Source organism: Rana temporaria, chromosome 2, assembly GCF_905171775.1.
Source record: "Rana temporaria chromosome 2, aRanTem1.1, whole genome shotgun sequence".
In the NCBI taxonomy this organism is placed as follows: domain Eukaryota; kingdom Metazoa; phylum Chordata; class Amphibia; order Anura; family Ranidae; genus Rana; species Rana temporaria.
In genome coordinates, this window is record NC_053490.1 from 80,777,340 (window position 1) to 80,797,133 (window position 19,794).

The 19,794-nt window shown below is 40.8% G+C and overlaps 1 protein-coding gene across 2 annotated transcripts in view; it reads right to left on the bottom strand.

Moving 5' to 3' along the window:
* Window positions 1–19,794, bottom strand: part of B3GLCT (beta 3-glucosyltransferase) — a 604,827-nt gene that overhangs the window by 4,593 nt on the left and 580,440 nt on the right. For both annotated transcript variants that reach the window (XM_040340455.1, XM_040340454.1), the window contains 2 exons: window positions 7,917–8,036; window positions 1,688–1,832 (listed from right to left, as the gene is read on the bottom strand). In XM_040340455.1, coding sequence (XP_040196389.1) covers window positions 1,688–1,832; window positions 7,917–8,036 — 265 coding nt within the window. The remainder of the gene's footprint in view (window positions 1–1,687; window positions 1,833–7,916; window positions 8,037–19,794) is intronic.

A 19,794-nucleotide genomic window follows, 5' to 3' on the forward strand; every position in this document is an offset into this window, starting at 1 on the left:
GCAGTTATGGGAAGCCAGGAACACATTTTACTTTAAATATTGAATTTGGTAGTGCTAAAAGGTGTTCTGTTAAATGACAAACTGAAACTTGGAGCCCATTTTAACATGAAACTATGTTGACAGATGTGCGAGGGGCATAAAAAATACATAAAAAAAGATAATGTGTAATAAAAAGGGATTTTCAGAAGAAATGCAGTGTTGCCACATGTTTGAATGCCTTGGAATATGGCCATGTGAAATCTCAAACTAGGTAAAGGATTATTTCCAAAAGCAGAGATCACACTACCCAGTGCCAAGTTCTCTACATATGCGGCCAGCACTACGCAAAGCCAGAACCAGACATTTGAACACAGGCGTTACAGCACTACTTGTATTTAGTCTCAGGACTCTGTGTTTGTGTTTGCATTGGACTTGTGGCTTGAGCCTAGGATTCAGTTGATAATTGTATTAAAACTAGCATCTGTCTCAGAAATCATTATCTGTGAGATCTCTGCCATTTGTTCTGTTTTAGTTGGCCCTTGCATTTATAAACCATCCTAGAAAGTAGGATGTTGGATTAACATACTTATTTGTACCTATTCCCTTGCTTTATTGTTCCTGAGATATATGAGATACATTGATTTTCAGTGCCAGGAGTCCAGGATTATTTCAGTGTTATAGATGAATATATTTTTGTTATTTTTTTTGCAGGTAAATTGTAAGGATGAAAGGAGAGAGGAAACATGTTGATTGGTCACACATTTACATATAATGTCCCTTAAAGTCAACCTTAACAAACGTAACCCTTAAAATTAACCCTTTAAATGGTTGTTTCTTAAACTCTGGGTTGCAGACACATTTTTTGTGAGCCTTGCCCATGCCCGCTGTCTCAACAGCTAATGAGAGAAACAATGTACAGGCAGAACAGACCTGTTTGTAGGGGGGGGGGGGGTCACAGTGACAGAATGTGACTGTGAAGTTGATTAATGTAGAAGAGCAGTGAAGGAGGGGGCAGGAAGGGTGCAGACATGAGTAACAAAAGAGAATCTCAGGGGGGTTGCAGAGTTGAACACTGTAAAAGGGGAGCTAAGTGCTGAAGTCAGCAGTGTAAGAGGAGTGTAGAAGTAAGTAGTGTTAGGAGAGTGCAGAAATAAGCAGTAAAAGGGTGGAGGGGGAAGAGGCGCAGAGGTAAGCAAAGTGGAGGGAAAGGGGTGCAGGGGTGAACAGCTAAGGAGGGTGTAGAGGTTAGCAGCATAATATATGAGGGCATGGGGAGGGTGCAGAGGTGAGCAGTGTAAAATGGGAACGGTGAGGGTGCAGAAGTGAGCAGTGTAAATGGGGAGCTGGGAAGGTGCAGATAGCTACTCGACAACAGGAAGATCAATGAACTAGGAGAGTGCTCACTAGCGCCCTTGCAGTTCATTGAGAAGCAACTACAAGTTGTCAGCCGTGATGGATTAAGGTACTTGTAGTCTATTCCTTCGCAGGAAACTGTAAATAAATGACATGGTGGTGAAGGCGGAAAACGCTTTGTGCTGGTGAGTTTGGTGAGAGGATGCCCCACCCGCTGTCGACCCGGGGGGGTGGGATGATGAACACTTAACACACCAAATACAGGGTTCAGAAAGGCGAACAAGTTAGCTCTGAATGGGGCTGGCAAACATGCAGGGGTTTGAACAGTAATAATTGTGGTCATGTGTCATCTTACCTGATGAAAGAGTGGACTGTGAGTGACAGGAATTCCAAGGCCACTGGCACACATCCCCAGCACCATATCATCTGGAGCATCGTTGCTGTAACACCGACATTTACTTCCTATAAACTCCTTTACTGCTCTCCTGCTGAACACCATTCTACAAAGAGCCACAAAATATTGTGATATTTTTGTGTTGCTAAAAGAACATATACAATGCCATTTTAAATAAATACAGCCATTGAAAAACAAGTAATCAGATGTAAATGTTAGACATAGATATAAATGTTGTTAAAGACTTACTCTGTTGAGCACTAATATAACCCCAAAGCAATTTTGGAAAAATAACATCCCTTTCTCTATTAAAAAAACAATGTTTATGAATTTCTATACTTCTAGCAGTCAGATGCTTGCGGACAATTAAAGTAAACGTAAACACTAACTGGGTAAATTTAGAGTGCTAAAACTCAGTGCATCATAATTACAATGATCTCTATGTCATAAAATATGTTTAAACATGTTTCCACCTTTTTGGCATCTTAGTTGATGATCTTTCTCTAGCTTCTTTCAGTCACTCCATGTTCCCCTACACTCATTTCATGGTCAGCTGTAAATCAATGCTTTGGACTGGCTTCCTCCTAGTGACAGCGGTGGTCTATGCCTACTTTGTTGTCTGCTTTGGGGTGACAACATAGCAACATAATTGGGAGACAGCTGTCACTCCATAATAGAAAGTGCCCAAGCAATGACCTTTAGGGCAAGAGCCCCAGGCATGCTCTTACTAAAAGCAGCAGATTTAAAAAAGTTGAAAAGAACTTACATATGGCTTATATAATATTTTAATGATTGGGTTTAAAAATACTTAGCACCCTTTTACACAAGCAAACCATTTGTCCCTTTTTCATCCATCCGTTGACGGATGAAAAACGGTCATCAATGCATCTCTATGGAAAAACAGATGATCATCTATTTATTTATTTTTAACAAAAAGGATGATCATCTATTTACATCAGTTTCAATCCACCAACATCCATTCTTTTGCATTTGTAGTGGATGTAAAAACTGATGTAAACTTTATCCATTTTTTCTTTGGAAAAAACTTGTTTGAACTGATGAAATTAACAGTCCACATGTATGAAAGGGGCCTAGAAAGAAAAAAAAAAAGTGTTTTTTGTTTGTGGCCACTACTCCTCTTCACAAGGTCATGGCAGTCAATGGTGCAAGTCGATATAGACAAACCATGTCAACCTCTGACTCCTAATGACGAGCAGGAAAAGGCATAAATAAATCAAGGAGGTGTATTTGTAAGGCAGTTAATCTGAATTCCAACAGATGACAAAGATTGATTCACAAACAGTGAATATTTGGCGAAAAGTCAAACCGTGTCAGAGTAGGCACAAAATAAATGACAAGGTCATATTTGATAATCTGACATTCACTGAACATACATCTTCCTGGTTCATGTATTTTAAATGTCAGTAATTAAAGCGGGAGCTCACCCGTAAAAAAAAATGTTAAGATTAGATTCATGCTCATTTTGTCTAGGGGAATCGGCCATTTTTTTTAAAAACGAAGCAGTACTTACCGTTTTAGAGAGCGATCTTCTCCGCCGCTTCCGGGTATGGTCTTTGGGTCTTGGCGTTCCTTCTTGATTGACAGGCTTCCGACGGTCGCATCTATCGCGTCACGAGTAGCCGAAAGACGTTCGGCTACTTTCGGGAAAATGGGAAGTCAATGGCAAATATTGCTTTTTTTTTTTTCAAAATTGTCGCTCTTCATTTGTTTATAGCGCAAAAAAACAAAAAACTGCAGAGGTGATCAAATACCACCAGGCTCTATTTGTGGGAAAAAATAATAATTTGGGTACAGTGTTGAATGACCGCACAATTCTCATTCAAAGTGTGACAGCGCTAAAAGCTGAAAAATGACTTGGGCAGGAAGGGGGTGAAAGCGCCCAGTATTGAGGTGGTTAAAGATATATGGGGGGTCTCTTATGCACTTTCATCACATAGTATGTATTCATTGACTGTTTTTACCTGATGTTTCCCCCACTCCGCACTCGTTTTTTCCATCTCTTCCCCTTCCCCTTCCCCTTCCTATTATATGTATAGATGCATGTTTGTATGCCTTGCATATGTACAAGCATTGATACAATATCTTATGTTTTAGTTTAATTTGCTTTTTATATATGTTTCATAGTGCTTCCATACAGTATCTCACAAAAGTGAGTACACCCCTCACATTTTTGCAAATATTTTTATATATCTTTTCATGGGACAACACTGAAGAAATTACACTGTGCTACAATGTAAAGTATTGAGTGTACAGCTTGTATAACAACGTATATCTGCTGTCCCCTCAAAATAACTCAACACACAGTCATTAATGTCGTCTTGGAGGTGTGTTTGGGGTCATTATGTTGGAATACTGCCCTGCGGCCCAGTCTCCAAAGGGAGGGGATCATGCTCTGCTTCAGTATGTCACAGTACATGTTGGCATTCATGGTTCCCTCAATGAACTGTAGCTCCCCACTCCTGCAGCCCCAGACCATGACACTCCCACCACCATGTTTGACTGTAGGCAAGACACACTTGTCCTTGTACTTCTCACCCGGTTGCCGCCACACACACTTGACACCATCTGAACCAAATACGTTTATCTTGGTCTCATCAGACCACAGGACATGGTTAAAGTAATCCATGTCCTGTGGTCTGCTTGTCTTAAGCAAACTGTTTGCAGGCTTTCTTGTGCATCATCTTTAGAAAAGGCTTCCTTCTGGAATGACAGCCATGCAGACCAATTTGATGCAATGTGCGGTGTATGGTCTGAGCCCTGACAGGCTGACCCCCCCCCACCCCTTCAACCTCTGGAGTAATGATGAAAGCACTCATACATCTATTTCCCAAAGACAGCCTCTGAATATGATGCCAAGCACATGCACTCAACCTCTTCCGTTGACCATGCTGAGGCCTGTTCTGAGTGAAACCTGTCCTGTTAAACCACTGTATGGTCTTGGCCACCGTGCTGCAGCTCAGTTTCAGGGTCTTGACAATCTTCTTATAGCCTAGGCCATCTTCATGTAGAGCAATTATTTTTTTCAGATCCTCACAGAGTTCTTTGCCATGGGGTGCCATGTTGAATTCCAGTGAGCAGTATGAGAGAGTGAGAGCGATAACACCAAATTTAACACACCTGCTCCCCATTCACACCTAAGTTGTCATGTGACACTAACGAGCCACATGACATCAGGGAGGAAAAATGGCTAATTGGGCTCAATTTGGACATTTCCACTTAGGGGTGTACTCACTTTTGTTGCCGGCGGCTTAGACATTAATGGCTATGTGTTGAGTTATTTTGAGGGGACAGCAAATTTACACTGTTATACAAGCTGTACACTCACTACTTTACATTGTAGCAAAGTGAAATTTATTCAGTGTTGTCACATGAAAAAATAGAATAGAATATTTACAAAAATGTGAGGAGTGTACTTACTTTTGTGAGATACTGTATTTTCCTTTGCATTTATATGGCTTTTTGCATGTTTATTTTATTGCTACCATGGGTATACATTTACATCTGTATTTATTATTAAATGTATTTAATGTATTTGGATATTTCTACTTTTTACCATTATGTTATTTTTATTAGATTTTTTTTGTATATCTGCAGGAGCCGCTGGTTCCGGTCATCCTCTGGCCTCGGCTTTAGCCAATATGCTATATAAAGCTCCCTATAGTAATGCTTCCCCAGGCCTGTAGAAGGAGCTAGATGCTCAGAGCACGTAGCCTTGTGCCTTGCCCCTTTGTCTGGTCCCCCATCCTTCTGGTGACATCAGCTCCTCCATGCTACTGAGCTGGCCATCATCCCCTTCCAGCAGTCAGAACATACTACAGCGGTTCTGCAGGTGGGATCAAGGAGGAACCCAGATCTGTAGATTCTGCACCACATGAGATTTTATCTAATATCTCTTGAGTGCTTTTTATCCATTGTTATTAAAACTTTTAACCAGGATACTACACTTAGCTGGCGCTTCCTTCTTTTTGTTCTTTCTCCCATTGAATCGCACAGAGCCGTTCACAACTCTGAGGATAGCAGGTGGTCCCACGCCTCCCCCTTACTAGATCTCTTCCTACACCGATCAGAGACAATCCTGGACTACCCTTAACCACTTAAGACCCGGACCAATATGCAGGTTAAGGACCTTGCCCCTTTTTTGCGATTCGGCACTGAGTCGCTTTTACAATTGCGCGGTCGTGCGACCTGGCTCCCAAACAAATTTGGCTTCCTTTTTTCCCACAAATAGAGCTTTCTTTTGGTGGTATTTGATCACCTCTGCAGTTTTTATTTTTTGCGCTATAAACAAAAATAGAGCGACAATTTTGTAAAAAAATCAATAATTTTCACTTTTTTCTATAATAAATATCCCCAAAAAAGATACAAAAAAAAATGTTTGTTCCCTCAGTTTAAGCCCATACGTATTCTTCTACCTATTTTGGTAAAAAATCGCAATAAGCGTTTATTGATTGGTTTGCGCAAAATTTATAGCGTTTACAAAATAGGGTATAGTTTTAATGCATTTTTAATAATATTTTTTTTTATGGCGGCGATCAGCTATTTTTTTCATGACTGCGACATAATGGCGGACACATCGGACACTTTTGACACATTTTTGGGACAATTGTCATTTTCACAGCGAAAAGTGCTATAAAAATGCACTGGTTACTGTGAAAATTACAATTGCTGTGAAGGGGTTAACCACTAGGGGGCACTGTGACCTCATGCGTGTTTCTAACTGTAGGGGGCGTGGCTGGACGTGTGATGTCAGTGATCGTCGTTCCCTATATCAGAGCCACAGAGAAGAACGGGGAAGGTTTGTTTACACTCACCTCGCCCCGTTCTTCAGCTCCTGTGACCCGATCGCGGACACCCGCGGCGATCAGGTCCGCGGGTCTCGTGGGTGCGTTCACGAAGCTTCGGACCGGGTCACGAGCGCGCCGGTGGCGACGCGCTCGCGTCCCACGGCTGGGCTCTTAAAGGGGACGTATATATACGGCCATGTGCCCAGCCGTGCCATTCTGTCGTCGTATATTGTCGTGCGGTGGTCATTAGGTGGTTAACCCTGATCATCGATCTATTAAACATTTTCTTTCTGGATCTGGACTATATAATCTCGGTGGGCAAGATTATTTTCCCTTCACAGGAAGTTATCAGGTCACTGTGTTTCTAGCAGGATAATTTTTGGCACTTTTCAAACAGATATAAGCAAACACTTTTACTGGTATATTACTGGGCCCAAAGGGGAGAAAATAAGAAGTTCATTGGTAGGGTTTACACATACTTATAAAAACACAAGACCAACTAGCAGCTAGCCAAAACTAATGCCACGTACACACGATCATTTTTCAGCATGTCCAAAAAACAATGTTTTCCCAACTTCATCATTAAAACGACGTTGCCTACACACCATCGTTTTAAAAAAATGATCTAGCAAAGCGCGGTGACGTACAACACGTACGACAGCACTATAAAGGGGAAGTTCCATTCACCTTTGGGCTGCTTTAGCTGATTCCGTTTTAGTGAAAGACGATTCACGCTTTTCTGTCAAAGCGTGATGAATGTGCTTACTCCATTATGAATGGTAGTTTTACCAGAACGAGCGCTCCCGTCTTAGGAATTGCTTCTGAGCATGCGCAGGTTTTTTTACATCGTTTTAGCCCACACACGATCATTTTTTACAACCCGAAAAACGACATTGTTTAAAACGACGTTTAAAAATGCAGCATGTTCGAAAAAAAAATGTGTCGTTTTTCAGAACCTGAAAAATGATGTGTAGCCCACACACGATCATTTTAAATGACGTTTTTGAAAAACAAAGTTTTTTTCATGCCGAAAAATTATCGTGTGTACGCGGGATTAGAACAGTTTTCTTGTTAAGCTTTTTTCATCGGTGCTCCACTGCAAGATCTATAGTTCATTAAATATTTAAAAAGAAAATATGGGTTAAGAATTGTTTACGATAGATGTAAAAGCAATTTAAGCTAACTGCAATACTGTATGCATCCCAGAGGCTCTGGAATTATTTGCAATCACTGAAAAGTAAAATTAATTAAAATACAGCTGTCTGATTTCCTCATGCCCAATTGCCTAGAAACTGTACAGTAAATAAAAGTGTAGAATATTAAGTGGAAACAGTTTTATTGATATAGACTCGAAAGGCATCAAGTAGATTATATTAATCTCTTACCCGCCTCCACCAGTAATGTAATTGTAACCTCTTGCGCTTAATCCATAACCATAACGCTCTCCCAAAAAGACGGCTTCATTAAAATCATAGCAGCTGAGCAGTTTTTGTAATCTTGGGAGACTGAATGGAAATAAAACATAGAATTTTAGAGAAAAAAAACTATTACATTGATTACAAAATATATTAAATTTTAATATTATTTAGCTCCATTTAAACTTAACATAACCCAAAATGACTTCAGGAAAATAAAAGTTTTGTGTGAAAAAGATATTAGCCCCATAGACTCTCAGTCATCTTAAACTCTGTTTCCGCCGATATCTGCAGTTTTAGATAGATTTTTTAATTCCTTACCATTTAACATTATTGGTATTTTTAATGTAAAGCATTACAAGAGACATCACATCTGAGCACAGGTAATGTAGAACTAGGATGCTAGATGTAAGTGTTAAGCCCTGTACACACGATCGGTCCATCCGATGAGAATGGTCTGATGGACCGTTTTCATCGGTTAACCGATGAAGCTGACTGATGGTCAGTCGTGCCTACACACCATTGGTTAAAAAAACGATCGTGTCAGAACGCAGTGACGTAAAACACAACGACGTGCTGAAAAAAAACGAAGCTCAATGCTTCCAAGCATGCGTAGACTTGATTCTGAACATGCCTGGATTAAACCGATCGTGTGTACGCGGCCTTAGACTTTGGGGACGAGGGGAGAGGGGCTGTGCTGAGGAGGAAGAGGGTCAGGTAAAGGATTATTGTAATACATGTAGAGTTATCCTTTATGGCCATTTCTTTGAATTCTTTTTTTTTTAAAACCTATTTCACCTCTCAAAATTGTACACCCCTATGAAACACAACAATTTCTACATTTCTGCTAAAGACCTGTTTATGTATTTCCTATGCAATCTTTAGACAAAAAAAGTATCAAAACTAAAACAAAATCACTTTTCTTTTTACAGTACCAGTGTTCGTTTAAAAAAAAAAAAAAGCGCTACAGTAGGATAAAAGTAAATTTTATTCTATCATTTAAATAAAAAAAAAAAACATTGAAATTATGTTCTGGGAAAAACCAATGCAAATACTTACAAAAAAATATATAAAATTAGTTTAAATCCTATATTTCATTTGCCTTTTTTTAATGTGCTGAACAAATAGAAACTTTAATATTAATGGTTAAGAAAATAGAAATAAATAGAATAGAATAAAAAAAAAAAAAATCAGCAATAAAACCGCTGAAGGGAAAAAGGGGAGAAGGAGATAAGAGTTAAATGAAAACACATTTTATGAAAACAAAACTAAAAAACATACTACCAATTACACAGCAACTCCCAAATTCATTTGAATTGCAAACAAGTGTGGGTGGGGGGAGATGTGATGGGGACAGAAGGACTGGACATACTACACATACCATATGTCCTTTGAATATGTCCTAGACCAGGGGTCTTCAAACTTTTCAAACCAAGGGCCAGTTTATTGTCCTTCAGACTTTAGGAGGGCCGGATTGTGGCACGCTGGGGCAGAAAATGGGCCCAGCATCAGTGAGAATATATATGGCCTTAAAGCAGTTGTGCGATGGGAAAAAAATATTAAAAGCCAGCAGCTACAAATACTGCAGCTGCTGACTTTTAATATGAGGACACTTACCTGTCCTGGAGTCCAGCGCCGATCGCAGCAGAGGACGAGCGATCGCTCATCTCTCTGCTGCTCCCCCCGCCATCCACGCTGAGGGAACCAGGAAGTGAAGCGCTGCGGCTTCACTGCCCGGTTCCCTACAGCGCATGCGCGAGTCACGCCGCGCCCGCCGATTGGCTCCCGCTGTGTGCTGGGAGCCGAGTGTTCCCAGCACACAACGGGGGGCGACGGGATGTGACGGAATGCCCGTCTTTTGCCCGTGAATGCCGGGCCGGAAGTGGGTGCAAATACCTGTCTTTAGACAGGTATCTGCACCCCCCCTCCCCCCTGAAAGGTGTCAAATGTGACACCAGAGGGGGGGAGGGTTCCGATCAGCGGGACTCCACTTTAGGGTGGAGAACCGCTTTAAGGCTGGTGGTCAGTAGGAGGAGTAGTAGTGCCACAATTGGTAATAGGAATAGTATCCCATCATTGGTATCAGTGGAAGAAATAGTGTCCCCTTGTTGGTGTCAGTGGGAGGAATAGTGCCTCAAGGGCCGGATAAAGACTAGCAAAGGGCAACATCTGGCCCTCGGGCCGCAGTTTAGAGACCCCTGTCCTAGACCATGGGTGCTCAACCTGTGGCCCTCCAGCTGTTGTGAAACTACAAGTCCCATGGGGCATTGCAAGTCACTGACAGTTACAAGCATGACTCCCAAAGGCAGAGGCATGATGGGAATTGCAGTTTCGCAACAGCTGGAGGGCCACAGGTTGAGCACCCATGTCCTAGACTAGTTAAAATAGGCTTAAAGTGTTACTAAATCCACAACAGTAAAATCTGTCTGTAGAGGCAGTAAAGCATGCTTGGTATTCTCACTGTGGACCCTATGGCCTTGTACACACGATAGGTTAACCAGAGGATAATGGTCTGAAGGACCGTTTTCATCAGTCCAAACCGATCGTGTGTAGGCCCCATAGATTATTTAACCTTAGGTTAAAAAATAGACAACTTGCTTTAAAATTTAACCTATGGATTGGTAACCGATAGTTTAAAACTGATTGTTAGTATGCACAACCATCGGTTAAAAATCCAAGCATGCTCAGAATCAAGTTGACGCATTGAACTTCGTTTTTTTCAGCACGTCGTCGTGTTTTACGTCACCGTGTTCTGACACGATCGTTTTTTAACTGATGGTGTGTACGCACGACGGACCATCAGTCAGCTTTATAGATTAACCTAGGACAACGGTCCTTTAGACCGTTGTCCTCTGGTTAACATATCGTGTGTACGAGGCCTAAGAGGTAATCCTGTGCATTGTGTAAAAAGTCTGTTTGACACTCTCTTCTCTGATCCTCCACTCCCTCCACTGTCCCCTAATAATTTCCGGATAACACATTATCTATGGAGTCAGGCTGCACATACTCAGTTTGGTGTGTATTGCTAGAAAGGTTTATTTTTTTCTTGGGAGGATGCATGTGATCAGCACAGGGCCAATCAGCTCTGTCCAGACAGAGGGTCAGGGGTCTTGCAGTCTCATAGGTCAGTCAGAAAACTTTACCAAGGCTTGGCTGGACACTGATAGAAGTCACAAGACTGTTATATACTGCTGATGAGAAAATGTATTTAGCAGTTTAGATTGACTAAAATAATTGCATTCCCATGTTCTGTGTACAGTGGGAGATCGAATACAGGGAATGCAGGTTCTGGGTTTAGTAACACTTTAAATTAGTTTAATTTGTTTAACCACTTCCAGACCCTGCACTGTATATATACGTCGTAATTTTAAAGATGGATATCTCGGTAACGGCAGCAGCTGCTGCCACAACCGAGGTATCCATCTTTAGTGCTAAGGGTCCTGTACACGATAACAGCGGTCTTCACGGCGGATTCACCGCGAGATCACCGTTATCGGTGGCGGGAGAGGGGCCCCCCTCCCGCCGCTCTCCCGTGCCCTCCGCCGCTTACCGTTGCCGTCGGTAGCGGCGGAGGCGATCGGGACTGTTCGGCAGCTGAATGGGGATGCGAGTGAGGGAAAAATGTCCTTCACCCATCCCCATAGCTCTGCTGGGCGGAAGTGACGTCAAAACGTCAGTCCCGCCCAGCGTCTTAAAGAAACATTTTTTTTTGTCATTTGAAAAAATTAGTTTCAATTTTTTTTTTTTGCATTTTAGTTTAAATATGAGATCTGACGTCTTTTTGACCCAAGATCTCATATTTAAGAGGACCTGTCATGCTTTTTTCTATTACAAGCAATGTTTACATTCCTTATAATAGGAATAAAAGTGATCAAATTTTTTTTTTCAGTGTAAAAAGTAATAAAATAAATAAAAATAAATAAGAAAACAAAATTTTTTTTTTTTAAAGCGACCCGTCCCAACAAGCTCGGGTGCAGAAGCGAACACATACGCGAGTAGCGCCTGCATATGAAAACGGTGTTCAAATCACACAAGTGAGGTATCGCCGCGATCGTTAGAGCGAGAGCAATAATTCTAGCCCTAGACCTCCTCTGTAACTCAAAAAAATGCAACCTATAGAATTTTTTAAACGTCGCCTATCGAGATTTTTAAGGGTAAAAGTTTGACGCCATGCCACGAGCGGGCGCAATTTTTAAGCGTGACATGTTGGGTATCATTTTACTCGGCGTAACATTATCTTTCACAATATATAAAAAAATTGGGCCAAATTTATTGTTGTCTTATTTTTTAATTCAAAAAAGTGAATTTTTTCCCAAAAAAAGTGCGCTTGTAAGACCGCTGCGCAAATACGGTGTGACAAAAAGTATTACAATGACCACTATTTTAATCTCTAGGGTGTTAGAAAAAAAATATATAATGTTTGGGGGTTTTAAGTAATTTGAGCAGAAAAAACTGTTTTAGTCTTGCAAACACCAAATCTGAAAAACACCTAAGGTCCTTAAGTGGTTAATAAGCCGTGTTAAAAATGTGATTTTAAATAAGCTAAATACATTCCTGGTGCCCCAAAACACGAAATAGAAAAAGGAAACCGCCGCTCCAGATGGGTACACTTCAGTGGTGGATGTATGGCTCAAAACCCGATGGGTGCAGGCAATGCACAGAGCATAAATGGAAGAAGAAGAATTATGAACAGCCACACTCCAATAGAATGTAAAAATAAAAAGTTGTAAAAATAAAAAGTTCTCTGGTAAAAAAACACTACAAAAGCAAAAAAACAGCAAACAGTGGGGTAATAGAGCTGACGCGTTTCACATTGATGAACAATGCTTAGTCATGACTAAGCATTGTTCATCAATGTGAAACGCGTCAGCTCTATTACCCCACTGTTTGCTGTTTTTTTGCGTTTGTAGTGTTTTTTTACTATAATAAAAGGCACAACTTTTTATTTTTACATTCTATTGGAGTGCGGCTGTCCATAATTCTTCTTCTTCCATTTATCCAAAACACGAAATGTACTCAATTTCTTTTTCTTTAGAGTAGCCATTTTCCTGCCAGCAAGACTTACAGAAGACATCTTGTTCTTTTTGTGTGAGCAATAATCTCTCAGTCTGATACACGTCCCTGGTAATTTAGAGCTAGACCTTTCCCATTAGCAGGGATCATAAGCTTAGCTGATTGCACAGCTAAATCGAACTCAGCACGGGGCATTTTGGACCTCTGGAGAGAGACCACTGCTTTCACACAATAAAGAAAGCAAGGGTCCTTCTTTACAGCAGTCTGACAGGGGACAGTCCTTTCTACCTGGGCTACTATCTAAAGAAAATAAACTGTAAGACGCTTCTTTTTCACACATTTTTCTCATCTGGGTTACTGCACTTTACAGCATCAAATATAATTAGGCCAGACTGTGGGTTATTGGCACTTGTTATATTTCAATAGGGTTCTGTAAAAGCTGTAAAAAAGCTCTGTTATAAAAGCCGGATGTAACCTGGCTTGTTAGTATGCCGTCTGTGTGCACAGCAGAAGAACATCAGTTCAGACAGATATAACAAATGATAAAAACTTCACTTATCTATAGTATATTATTTATTGTAATAACACAGACTTAGATATGCTGTAGATTTATTCCCAACACAATGCTGAATAGTTACATTGGGAAAGTGAATTGCTTAAGACATAGACAGATGCTAGATTAACATAAAGTCTTTCAGAAAGTTACAGCTCAAATAACAATGTACTCTTCTGAGAATGATAACGTATTGGTTTCATGACACAATTTAGAGAGTTCATATCATAGCAAAAATGATTTTTCTGCTGGCATGTCTTTCGTTGCAAAATTAATATAAATTAATAAAAGTCCAAAAAGTGCAAGGTGATAAAAGGTGCTCCAAAAAACAATAGTGACGAATAGTGCAGCAATCTTTCATAAGATCAGTGACAGGGATATCCTCCACCAAGGCTATGGATGGCCTCTCACCTCAGCGATTCGACCTGTGGCTAGGTCAAAAAGCATAATACATATCCTCCAAGTAATAGATGGTAACAGCATACAAGAAGTCAGCTCTGTGCATCCCCAGATGGAACCAGCAATCAGTAGGACAACTCAGCAATCTCCCAAACTTATTCCTTGGACCGAAAAAGGCAACAAAAGAGAAGGACTAGTGCTCTCCGTTTGAAACAACTTTAATCTAAAGCATAATCAATATAAAAACACTCACATTTGCGGACACTCTCAGCCGAGTGTATAGCGAACAGCATGTAACCGGAAATTCCGGATCGCAAACAGTCAGTGTGTAGGTCTCGTGAGGCAGGCAAACGTGGGTGACGTCGACGTGACTCCTCCCCCTCGCACGCAATACGTCCCAGAGTAGGCGGGACTTCTTCAGCGTGGGGCGGGGATCAACGTGGACGTCCCGCGATTCATTATATACAACGCCGTTGCCGTAGCAACAGCATAATAAGCCTCTAACATGCGCCATCTAGTGTTACTAAGCCAGAACACAGCCTGAAAAAGAATAAGTACTTATTCGATGGCGCAAATTCAAAAGAATTTAAAAATAAAGGCAATATAAAACAACTGATAGTTGTTAGAAGACGTCATCCGCTTTCACCTCCTCAATGACCCAATCATATATCACTTAATCAGAACATTATATCTGCATAAATGTCATTACAAGGCAGAAGCGAAATACAGCCCATACATTAAACCACGCTGAGCCTTAAAACATATATTAATACAATGTCTGATATGGAGAATAAAAATTCACATTAGTATCCTAAAAATGAATAAGTAAAAATTGTATACAATACAAAATATATATAAAAAAAATCATAGTATATACATCAAAAAATTCAATAAAAATGTATATAAAAATTCATACAAAAAAATCTATATAAAAATCTATATAAAAATCCCCAATAATATTAACGGTTAGAAATAAAACAGTTCAGATCAAACTCTACATTGAGCCCTAACGGGACAGAAACCTTCATCTCATATATCCAGAACGATTCACGACGGCTTAATTGCCGGATGAAATGCCCCCCTCTCCAATGTCTGGAAACTTTCTCTATGCCCCAAAATTTGAGGCCTTTGGGGTCTCTCTGATGATGGTTCCTAAAGTGTCTAGACACGCTGTGGGTCTTGATACCACGCTTAATATTACTCACGTGTTCGCCCACCCTCACGTGTAACTCCCGTGATGTGCGCCCTATATACTGTAACCCACAGTCGCACTCAAGCATATATACAACTCCCTCTGTTGAGCAAGTAATCAACTGCTTTATCGGATATTCTACTTGGGTTACATTTGAAACAAAACTTTTTCGCTTTTTAATATTACGTTTTGCATGTTTGCATGTGGCACATCTGCCTAAGGCATAAAACCCAGACAAAAAATCAAAGAGTTTGGGTCTGGGAATAACAGGTGGATCAGTAACTCCAGGAGCCAATCGATCTCTTAAAGAAGGGGCCTTCTTATAGATGAATTGAGGACGCTCAGGGAGAACTGGGCCAAGGACCACGTCTCCCTTTAGGATAGGCCAATGCTTGGCAATGATTTTTTCAAATGTTCTAGGGGAAGAGGAAAAAACAATAAAAATGGTAGGGGTAAGGGGAGTTTATCAGGAGGGAGATCATCCCATGCTCCTGTTATACAGGAAACTCCACCATGGAAAACGATGCATAGTAAAGGGAGGGGTCGTAATAGGGGTGGAGGAAATGTCCCTTTAGGAAATCCTCCTCCCCCCACCCTTACCTACTTACAACTACTATGCACCACTTCAGAATTATTGGGATGGGCCCCCACCCACTAATCAACAGCATTTTTTAGGGCAGGGGAGGACCCCTTGGAGGGGCCCTCCACCCTTCCCACCTACTTGGACCGGAGATTGGAGGGAATCCCCCCCGTTTCTGTACCCCCCACCCCCGACCTTGGCCCCATTGGGGCAATCCAGGTCCAAAGAAAAAATCAAGAGGAGTCAGAGGGGGGCGACGAGTCCAAAAGACCAAGGCAGTGATCAGCACTGGAATCTTTAACCTGAGTGGAGTTGATCTCACAGGGGATGAGATAAAAGTGCTGGATAAGGGCCTTAAATTTGCTCCCATACGCAACTTGAATACATTTGAAACCTATGTGAGTATACAGAAGTACATTAGAAATTTGAATTTAAAAAAATATTTTTTATCTAATCCAGTTGAGAGAATTATTCCAGCTGTTGCTTCTAATCACTCAACTTTGAGAAATAGGTCTGTTTTTAATCCCCAATATACTGATACCAAACACCTGGATGTCTTCCGGAATTTGGTTTGTAAAGATCTTGATAACTTGAGAATTAAAAAAGTGAAAGACTCACAATGTATCCAGCGGGGTATTGCCTCCCTGGAAAAACGTAATGAGATTGTTATTCGCCCTGCGGATAAGGGGGGAGGTTTGGTTGTCCTTAGCAAGACTTATTATTATGAGGAGATGAGGAGGTTGCTGGGAGATCAAAATACTTACCTTCTGTTACCGCGTGATCCCATGGTGAATTTTAAAAACGATCTCCATCTTTTGATAGAAAAAGGAAAAGAATCTGGGATTTTGAATAAAAAGGAAGCTGCCTATCTTGACCCGTTTTACTGTCGGACTCCGATAGTTTATTTCTTGCCCAAATTGCATAAAAACGCAGAACGGCCTCCGGGCCGTCCGATCGTGAATGGAATTGATTCTGTTAGCTCACGATTAGGGCAGTATCTAGATGTTTTTTTGCAGCCGTTGGTTTGCAAAGTGCCTGCGTATCTACGAGACACTAAGCAAATTATTCAAATCCTAGGTTCTATCCCGTGTACATCTGAAACGATACTTGTGACAGCCGATGTGGGGTCATTGTACACCATTATTGGACATGATGCTGCATCGGTTCAATGGGCATTGGAATCCACGGATTTAGACTCTGAGCATGTGCGTTTTCTTCTGGATAGTCTTGAATTTTGTTTACTAAAGAATTATTTTTGGTTCAATAGACAGTTTTTTCTGCAGCGTTGTGGGGTAGCCATGGGGGCTCGTTTCGCTCCCAGTGTGGCCAATTTGTTTATGGCCCGCTGGGAGCGAGATGTGATCTTCCGTGATATGCCCCCTCAACTACGATGTTACCGTAAATACATAGACGGCCTGGTGTTAATTTGGGAAGGTGATATGCCCTCTTTGAATGCTTTTATGTTGAAGTTGAATTCTAATAAACCAGGCATTGTCCTGACTTGGACTGTTTCAAGGGAGCAGGTGACCTTTCTCGACCTGGAGATCTCTAAATCTGGGTCTGGATTGGTCACTAAGAATCACTTTAAGTCAGTGGATGGCAATGGGTATATCCCTTTGAACAGTTGCCACCACAGATTGTGGTTGTGCAATATTCCACGTGGCCAATTTGTAAGGCTTCGGAGGAACTGCACCATGGAGTCTGACTACTTGGTGCAGTCCCAGGAATTGGCCACCAGGTTTGTAGCCAAGGGCTACTCTAAGCCCTTGATGGAACAAGAAATTGAGAGAGTTAGAACTGCGGATAGAAATCTGATGGTACAGGATAATCCTCCCAAAAATGATCTAGGAAGAACTGACTTCAAAATGCTGTTGGACTTTAATGTTCAACATAGAACATTTGAAAAAAAAAAAAAAAAAAAAAAATCATTGCCAAGCATTGGTCTATCCTAAAGGGAGACGTGGTCCTTGGCCCGGTTCTCCCTGAGCGTCCTCAATTCATCTATAAGAAGGCCCCTTCTTTAAGAGATCGATTGGCTCCTGGAGTTACTGATCCACCTGTTATTCCCAGACCCAAACTCTTTGATTTTTTGTCTGGGTTTTATGCCTTAGGCAGATGTGCCACATGCAAACATGCAAAACGTAATATTAAAAAGCGAAAAAGTTTTGTTTCAAATGTAACCCAAGTAGAATATCCGATAAAGCAGTTGATTACTTGCTCAACAGAGGGAGTTGTATATATGCTTGAGTGCGACTGTGGGTTACAGTATATAGGGCGCACATCACGGGAGTTACACGTGAGGGTGGGCGAACACGTGAGTAATATTAAGCGTGGTATCAAGACCCACAGCGTGTCTAGACACTTTAGGAACCATCATCAGAGAGACCCCAAAGGCCTCAAATTTTGGGGCATAGAGAAAGTTTCCAGACATTGGAGAGGGGGGCATTTCATCCGGCAATTAAGCCGTCGTGAATCGTTCTGGATATATGAGATGAAGGTTTCTGTCCCGTTGGGGCTCAATGTAGAGTTTGATCTTAACTGTTTTATTTCTAACCGTTAATATTATTGGGGATTTTTATATAGATTTTCATATAGATTTTTTTGTATGAATTTTTATATAAATTTTTATTGAATTTTTTGATGTATATACTATGAATTTTTTTATATATATTTTGTATTGTATACAATTTTAACTTATTCATTTTTAGGATACTAATGTGAATTTTTATTCTCCATATCAGACATTGTATTAATATATGTTTTAAGGCTCAGCGTGGTTTAATGTATGGGCTGTATTTCGCTTCTGCCTTGTAATGACATTTATGCAGATATAATGTTCTGATTAAGTGATATATGATTGGGTCATTGAGGAGGTGAAAGCGGATGACGTCTTCTAACAACTATCAGTTGTTTTATATTGCCTTTATTTTTAAATTCTTTTGAATTTGCGCCATCGAATAAGTACTTATTCTTTTTCAGGCTGTGTTCTGGCTTAGTAACACTAGATGGCGCATGTTAGAGGCTTATTATGCTGTTGCTACGGCAACGGCGTTGTATATAATGAATCGCGGGACGTCCACGTTGATCCCCGCCCCACGCTGAAGAAGTCCCGCCTACTCTGGGACGTAACGCGTATGAGGGGGAGGAGTCACGTAGACGTCACCCGCGTTCGCCTGCCTCACGAGACCTACACGCTGACTGTTTGCGATCCGGAATTTCCGGTTACATGCTGTTCGCTATACACTCGGCTGAGAGTGTCCGCAAATGTGAGTGTTTTTATATTGATTATGCTTTAGATTAAAGTTGTTTCAAATGGAGAGCACTAGTCCTTCTCTTTTGTTGCCTTTTCGGTCCATGGAATAAGTTTGGGAGATTGCTGAGTTGTCCTACTGATTGCTGGTTCCATCTGGGGATGCACAGAGCTGACTTCTTGTATGCTGTTACCATCTATTACTTGGAGGATATGTATTATGCTTTTTGACCTAGCCACAGGTCGAATCGCTGAGGTGAGAGGCCATCCATAGCCTTGGTGGAGGATATCCCTGTCACTGATCTTATGAAAGATTGCTGCACTATTCGTCACTATTGTTTTTTGGAGCACCTTTTATCACCTTGCACTTTATGGACTTTTATTAATTGATATTAATTTTGTTATAGATTTTATGTTTTTGCGCTGCACTATTTACTTACTTAATTTCACTTTGAGATATTTTTTGAATTATATCTACAGTGCTGGCTTGCAATTTATTTAGTTTATGTTTATTTTCCAGCGCTGAATTATTTCACTTTTTATGTCTTTCGTTGCACCCAATGATGATGCAGGAGAAAGAAAAATCGGCAATATATCCCCTGCACTTATTGTACTTTGGCACATCAGGGAGCTTGTAACGGTGTTCTTAAATTTTCATTAGTCTCTTAAAAACTCCAGATTTGAATATAAATAATGCAAGAGTAGTAAATTGTGAATGTTACATAAAATGATATCTGAATTGGGGGGGAAAACGGCTTTGGAAAGGTCCCAGAAAGGTCTTTTGTGTATCATCAAAACAGCGCAGAATATCATAGAGATGATACTTAATTCAGCTATTAGCTAAGCCATGCATACATAATT